Below are 7,616 nucleotides of genomic sequence, written 5' to 3'. Positions count from 1 at the left end.
ATCTAACACTGCCAAGTTCACCACTAAGCCATGTCTGTAAGTATGGCATCTATACACCTTAAGTATCTCCAGGGATGGTCACTCAGCCACTTCCCTAGGCAGACTGTTCCAGCGCTTGACAATCCTTTCAGAGAATAAATTTTTCATAATATCCAATCTAAACCTCCCTAGCACAATTTGAGGTGGTTTTCTCCCATCCCATCACCTGTTACTTGGGAGAAGAGTGACCAACCCCCACCTCACTGTAGCCTCCTTTCAGGTAGTTGTACAGAGAGATAAGGTCTCCCCTCAGCCTCCTTTTCTCCAGGCTAAACATCCACAGTTCCCTCAGCTGCTCCTCAGGACTTCTTCTCCAGACCCTTCACCAGCTTCGCTGCTCTTCTCTGGACACGCTCCAGCATGTCAATGCCTTTCTTGTAGTGAAAGACCCAAAACTGAACCCAGTATTTGAGGTGCAGCCTCACCAGTACTGAATGCAGGGGGACAATCCCTTCCTAATCCTGGTAGCCACACTATTTCTAATACAAGCCAGGATGCTATTAGTTTTTTTGGCCACCTGGGCACACTTTTCCTTCAATGCAGACCATACACCTGTTGAGAAATTAGGAGGGAGTCAGGACATAAGACAACAATATGCATTTTTTAAAGGAAATCAGCTCCTATGCCAAAGGTCATGTTTCAGAGTCTTCCATCCATTCTGGAAAGCTTTGAAATGGAAGTGAAATCTGCATGTTTTACTGTAAATGTTATTCAAAATTGCCCTTGAGGAAGAGTTCAAACTAAAACACCACCACATGAGTTTGGCCTAAGTATAGTTTATACCATAGCAAGAGATAAGACAACCCAGTTTAGGAAGAGAGGCTGCTAAACTGCACCTGAACAATGGTTATGCAGTGCACAATAACAGATGAACAAAAATATCAAGAACACCCTCTGGTATTAATACAACCAATTCACAAACCATACTGTTGACAGGTGCTGGGCATAGCATTTTTTCTGCAGGCAGCACTGAACCATGATTGCACTGCAGGAAGTGAGAGGGAGAAATGGTTATATTAGGCCAATGGTTATATTAGGGTCTATGTTTGATCTAGTCCTCTTCAATCAACAAAATAGAAGATCTAGCAAAATATATTCCAAATATAAATTTTATATTTTATCAATTCAAACGACGTTTCAAGTCAAATTCCCACATTGTTATCATATCAAATCTTTCATTACCTTACATCCAGAAACAGAGGTGGCCTGCTGTATAATGTTGATGGAAGAAGACAGTGACAAGAGAGGATTTCCATGACATACAGAGATAAATCTGTGTGGGCAGAGGGGAAGAGTGCTTTTCTTGTAAGATGCAGCCCTTTCAATATCTAAATAACCTGAGAAGCAGGTTTTCTCATCTCAAGTATATGATGCAGGCTAGCCACAGCACTGGCTTTTGCTTTGAGGAAACCCCATGTGGGTACATTAAACATTTTCAGTAGCTTAAGGATCACACAAAAGTAAACAAACCCATGGCAAAACTCAAAGCATCTCACTATACAAAACAAGTCAGGCCACAGTCAGATCTTTAATAAAAGCACTTTGAGTCAGTGACGAACAAGATACAGCAGACATGACAACTCATTAAAATCAAGTTGGGGGTAGAATTGTGCTACTGGTGTTTTCAGAGGAGCAAACAAGGTCCCTAAACCTAACCATTCCCTCAGTGGCTTCTCAGCTGTTCACAACACACTAGAAGGCTGCTAAAAAAAGTCACCCTTGCCTCACTCCATCTCAAGTTGGCATGGGAGAAGCATAGAAGGGTCTTCGTTCTGACGAAAACTGATGGTGTAAATTAACCCAGAAAAAACCCTACAGCCCTAATCTCCAAGTAGGAAGTTAAGTTGAGTTTATAGGAAGGAGATCAAGCAACCTATAGTCCTCCCTACTTCCTCCAGTTTCACAATATGCATTTCAGCTAGGGCACCTTTGTGGAGATCAGTCTGACACTGCCAGCCTCCTATAAGGATTAATCTAATTTGAACAGGGCATGGCAGAAAGCATCTCCCTGTAGAAACCGTTTCCCATCTTTCTGGTTAAGTCTGTCCAAAGAGGCTGTCAGCCACATGTTTGACAAAACTATGCATTTTCATTTAGCAATCTTCTGTCCTGCTGCCCTTATTGGGACATTAGGAGCCAATAAAAGGTGCATAGGATCCTTTTCACCATGACATTAGCTAAGTAACCAACTTTAATTCCAATAATTAGAGTGATCCTCTTTCACTAATAAGGCCCTGAAGCTCCCTTGGTAAGGGAAGGGGTTCTGCAGCACTGAGAGGAACATGGCAAAGGGCTTGTTCTCAGAAGCCCAGCACACACAAGAGCTTTGGAAGGTTGTATCCCTGCACTTTGGTCTTTGGGTAGTGCCATCTGCTCAGTATCTGTAGTGGTCTGGCTTGAATGGCCCATCTCTTGACAAGCCTAAGTATTTGGCCTGCTTGTCACTCAGCTTCGTCAGCTTCACACACAGTTTATCCAGATGAGCAGCAGCCACAGCTTCATCCAGCTGGAAAACAAAACATTGAGACAAGAATATTAGCAGGAAAAAGTCCTGTTAGTTTAGGAAGTCATGGTCAATAATGAGAAATGAATATGTGAAAACCAATAGCAGTCCCAAGGAAGACTTAACATTCTGACACAGACTGAACAGTAAGACAGCTCTTCTGCCAACATACCTCACCTGCTTGAGGACAGAGGTATCTGCTTTGAGCACAGAACTGCATTCAAATGAAAAAGTCCCATGCTCTTGAGGAAGGGAATTTAAGCCTAAGTGAGGCAGACAACTTTTATATAAATGAAGCCCATTTCAATCTCATTTACACATTTACATCCATCCAACAAGTAAAGAACAGATACCAAACTATTCAGAGATAAGAATATCCAGTTTTGTAAAATGGTAAAGCCCCACACATGTTTCCATTATAAAGACACCTGGACATACTAGACTGTCATCTTACAACTTTAGATAAATTCTAATAGAGGAAAAAAAAGCATCTCCTTTCTAGATATCCCATATTAGGGGTAACTGGTATTAAGAAATTAATTCCAGAATCACTAATTCAGCAGGAATACTAGTATCTATTGGCATTGTCTTCATGAAGAATAAAGCCAAAGTGGGCTGTAGGACATAAGCTCAAATGTTGATACACTTCCTTTATCCCAGAGGCATCAAGCAAACATGCAAACTCGAGAGATTGAAAAATGTGTGAAGTTACAAGACAGTTAAGAACTACAGGAGGTAGATACAGAAGAGTCAGAAAATTACGAACTAGCTGCTATGTCAGAGGTGAATGTACAGCCATAAAGGATATTGAAAGATAGAAAGGACGGCACTAAGGGATCATGTGCTGCTTAGTTACAACAGAAGGACAAGTTCATCCACCATTTGCAATTCCTGCAAAATCATTGCTAAGGAAACAGATGTAAGTTAAATCTATATTCCAGCAGCGTGGGAAAGATTGGTGATATTTCCCCCACACTAGTTAAATAGATGTGCTAGGTTGCAGTATATTTGAAGGGCAATAAATCAACAAAATGATCAAGGGCCAAATCTTCAACATGTTTGAACCAGCATGTCCCAAACAATTCAATGACTAGTCCTAGATTTCTGACTCAAAGGGGACATGGTAACAAGTAACTACCCTGAAGTAATCCCACAGTAATGAACCAGGTAAAAAGCTACATCTGTACAGAGTATAATTCACTGCAGCTCAACCTGTTCACAGTAAGTAGTATGGACCTGCCAACATCTCTTGAGAACCAACACAGCCAAAGATGTACAACACAATGAAAAACAGAAGATAAAGTGGTTGAAGAATGTGGAAGTGAACCATGAAAGCTATTGAACACTACATAACAGTCAGGAAAACCATTAAAGAAAAGCTAACTGAAAGGACTATGTTTAGAAGAGGAATGAGTATTTCAGCTTAGTAGATTCTGCCAGAAAAAAGAAGAGTTAAAAATTGAATGCATATCTGGTTGACTAGACTGACGTGAAGATCTAATAGGTGCATTTCCAGCAAGTTTAAAAACAGATTACACCCACATGAAAAGGAGTTGAGTTCCTGACACTTCCCAGATCAGGTTCTCAAACCACAGAGGTAAGTTGTTTCATAGCTGCTTCAGCTTGGGGACTTAAAGATTTAGATCAAAAGGTACACAAATTCAGATGAAGGTAAACTGACATTCTTACCTTAAAATCAGATAGCTGAGCACAAGAATGGACAAATTTGGTACCAGTAACATGGACACAACAGTTTGCCCAGATTTCTGGGAACACATATTGCAGAAATGTGTGCATGTTTGTAATAGCTGATCATCAAAGCAATATTCTTTCAGTCAAAGAAAGGGCAATGTAAGGTACTTAGTAATTCTTAAATTTTACATTTGGACCTCAAAGCTACTACACAGAACAAGGAAAGACACTAGCCAGAAAAAATTATCAGAGAAAGCTCTTCTGCCCATCTTTTGTTGGTTCTGACAAGGTGACTGTTTTATTCTTTGAAGTTCTCTATGGAACACAGAGGGTAAAGAGTATTTTGTCATAGTATATGAACCTGAAGAGGTCACTGCCATATGCTCCACTAACATCCAACTCCATTTGAAAGTAACCAATCTGTGCATTACTTCTCATTTCCAGTTCAAGTATACTTACTAAAAATTGTTATTCAGGAAGAGGATGAAGCCACATTTTATTAGCAACACTGGACTATCATTTTCAAGAGAATTGTCAACAAAACTTTTCCTTTGAAGATGATTATGTGTCAGCTTGCTGATCAACTCCTACACTATATTTCTGGTATGCTTTGCTTGATCATTAACGGATGGTTTTGGAAGCTTAAGTCCTTCAGCAAACACTTCATAAGTAAGCCCAAACATACACATTCTACTTCCCAAATGAAAAGTATTTCTACATTTAGTCTCACACCTGGTTGCATTCCAAAGGCAGTGAGATTTAACTCTAGCATCTTTTTTGAATACCATCTCAAATTCTCAGGCTTGTTTTGGAAAATTAAAACCAGGTTAGTTTCCTAAAAGGAATTTGCAAGTTGTGACACAATCCAGATTTTTCCAAAAACAAAGAATGCAGAGATAAGTTTCAAGGGAAACTCCAGGGAATCTGTTATTAATGTCTTGTGAAGCTATTAGGACCAGATTGTGATAACCTTTGCTCATGTGCAAATGGGACCCAGACTCTATCAACCACAGTACAAGTGACTCCTAGTTTCACTCCAGCTTCAACTCTGCCTCACTAGACTTTGCTGCTGAATAGGCATGTGAAAGCTTGCTGTGAATGCTGACATCCAGCAGAAGGAACAAGCTGGTTGGGAGAAGCTCCCTGACTACCCTGAGGCAGCAAAGGGCTTCCTAGTACCTTAGGGAAGAGCCCCAGGGTCAAGCCAAGAAGTGACTGGATGTTCCTATCACAGACAAGTCCCAGTTGTGCACAATGGGTTAGCCACAAAAAACAGCCCACTTCAGACACAGCATGACCAAAGCCAAGCATTCACCGAGGGACAGAAGCTCCTTTCAACAACAACATTCAATAGGAAAATGAACTCAAGCACAAACAAATCTATATGATCACAGCTGAAGTTAGCTTCCTTATAAGCTTGCATCTCTCTGCTATTCTAACTCACCTTTTTTGGCAGGAAATGGACTCCAACAGAGTATTTGTCACTATTGGTCCACAGCTCAATCTGTGCCAGCACCTGGTTGGTGAAGGAGTTGCTCATAACAAAGCTAGGGTGACCCATGGCACAGCCCAAGTTGACCAGTCGGCCCTCTGCTAGCAGTATAATATGGCGGCCGTTCCTCAGCGTATAGCGATCCACCTGGGTGGGAAAAAGCAAGAGCAGTGAGATGTCAGAGAGCATTTTGAACCATGCCAAGCTTTGTGGGCTTTCTTCCCACATTGACAACTCAGCAGTGGGCTTGTAACACAGACTTTGATTACAATTGAGACACCCCTCCCTCAATTCCCAGCCAGTGTTTGTGAAGCCTGTAGCTATTCTGGACTTCACAAAACACAAATCTTAGCATCTGCTTCATATTTAACCAGTTATTCACTACTTCTGGCTTTTCCACATGCATGCTGTCTCAGATGGCTGTGGTGGGGAGCATGCTGCTGGCTGTAAAATGCAGTTCATAGAGGCCTAATTATAACAATTGGTGTGGAGAGACAGGAGAGAAGGAGCACCTCTGCATGCAACAGTCCAGAGCCTTTGCATCTAACACAGGAGTAAGAGGCAGAATCCTCAGCCTGCTGAAACTGCTCCCCTGTAACTCCTTCCACTTACATAAGGCCAATGCTTTATAGTATAATAAACAGCTGTCTTTGCTTTTGGTGTACCCTCCTTCACTCTCAGGGGGCCAAAGACATGGTCCTCCACTCAGACTGATTTCCAGGCTATGCTGGTGACAACAGGACTCTGCACACAGAATCAAGTCTCAGATGGGCTAAGGAGACAGGTCTTCAGCTAGAAGAGTCCCACAGAATTCAGGAAATAATGTCAGTTAATATGTGCCTCAACTGTCTGGGCCAAATTAGGCTCCTGCAATGTTCAGGTTAGCTGTTGCTCCTTTCCACCAGTCACTAGTTCTTCTTTCCCCTGCCTTCACCCCTGTAGGAGGTTATAATATTAAAGCCCAGAATGAAACACCAATATGGCTTAAGTTACAAGGATATTCAGTATTCACTGGTATTTATTGCCCATGCATCATGGTTTAACCCCAGCCAGCAATTAAGCACCACACAGCCACTCACTCACTCTTCTCCCCTTCTAGTGGGTTGTAGAGGAGAATTAAAAAAAAAAAAAAAAAGACTCATAGGTTGATATAAGAGCAGTTTAATAAGTAAAACAGAATAAAATAGTGATAATAATCATAATAATAAAAAAGTAATGAAGAGGAATATAAAAAGAAGAGAGAAATAAAGCCCAAAGACAAGTGATGCACAATGCAATTGCTCAACACCCATGACTGATGCCCAAGGAGCCATCCCCTGCCCCCGGCCAACTCCTTCCAGTTTATATACTGAGTACAACATTCTGTGGTATGGAATAGACCTTTGGCAAATTGGGGGTCAGCTGTCCTGGACATGCTCCCTCACAACTTCTTGTGCACCTTCTCGCTGGCAGAGCACAGGAAACTGAAAAATCTTTAGCTTGTGATAAACACTACTTAGCAACAACTAAAACGTCCATGTTATCAACATTATTCTCATACTAAATCCAAAATGCAGCATTGTATTATGATAAGCACATTGGAGTAGAGCAAACCTTTGGTTATCTTTTAACTATTTCCGATGACCAACTTTGACAAAGTGCTTTAGACAAGTTCATTTATCTTATGCTGTCATAGCACAACTGTGAAACACCGAAAAGTGTCCCTCCCCACAGCTGTATTTCTACTTTTGGTCTCAAAAGTTATTAAATATGAAGCAAAACACACACTTTCAGTTTTATTCTTAAAACTTTGGTCTGTAAGCTTCATGCCACATGGCGCTTAACTTTAACAATACCATCTTGCAAAAAAAAATCTTTGTACAGGTCCTTAGCAGAGAAATATTAAGCAAA

The 7,616-nt window shown here is 41.1% G+C and overlaps 1 protein-coding gene across 1 annotated transcript in view; it reads right to left on the bottom strand.

The window, feature by feature from the left end:
- Window positions 1-1,548: 1,548 nt before the first annotated feature.
- The window catches only part of AHCY (adenosylhomocysteinase), a 32,182-nt gene continuing 26,114 nt past the window's right edge, over window positions 1,549-7,616 (bottom strand). The window contains exons 9-10 of the mRNA XM_032985052.2: window positions 5,679-5,873; window positions 1,549-2,545 (exon numbers count right to left, since the gene is read on the bottom strand). Of these exons, the coding sequence (XP_032840943.2) occupies window positions 2,414-2,545; window positions 5,679-5,873 (327 nt within the window). The 3' untranslated portion in view covers window positions 1,549-2,413. The remainder of the gene's footprint in view (window positions 2,546-5,678; window positions 5,874-7,616) is intronic.

Source organism: Tyto alba, unplaced genomic scaffold, assembly GCF_018691265.1.
Source record: "Tyto alba isolate M040663 unplaced genomic scaffold, T.alba_DEE_v4.0 Super-Scaffold_33, whole genome shotgun sequence".
NCBI lineage: Eukaryota > Metazoa > Chordata > Aves > Strigiformes > Tytonidae > Tyto > Tyto alba.
The sequence above is the reverse complement of the archived record's forward strand: the minus strand, read 5'-3'. Positions and strand labels throughout refer to the sequence as shown.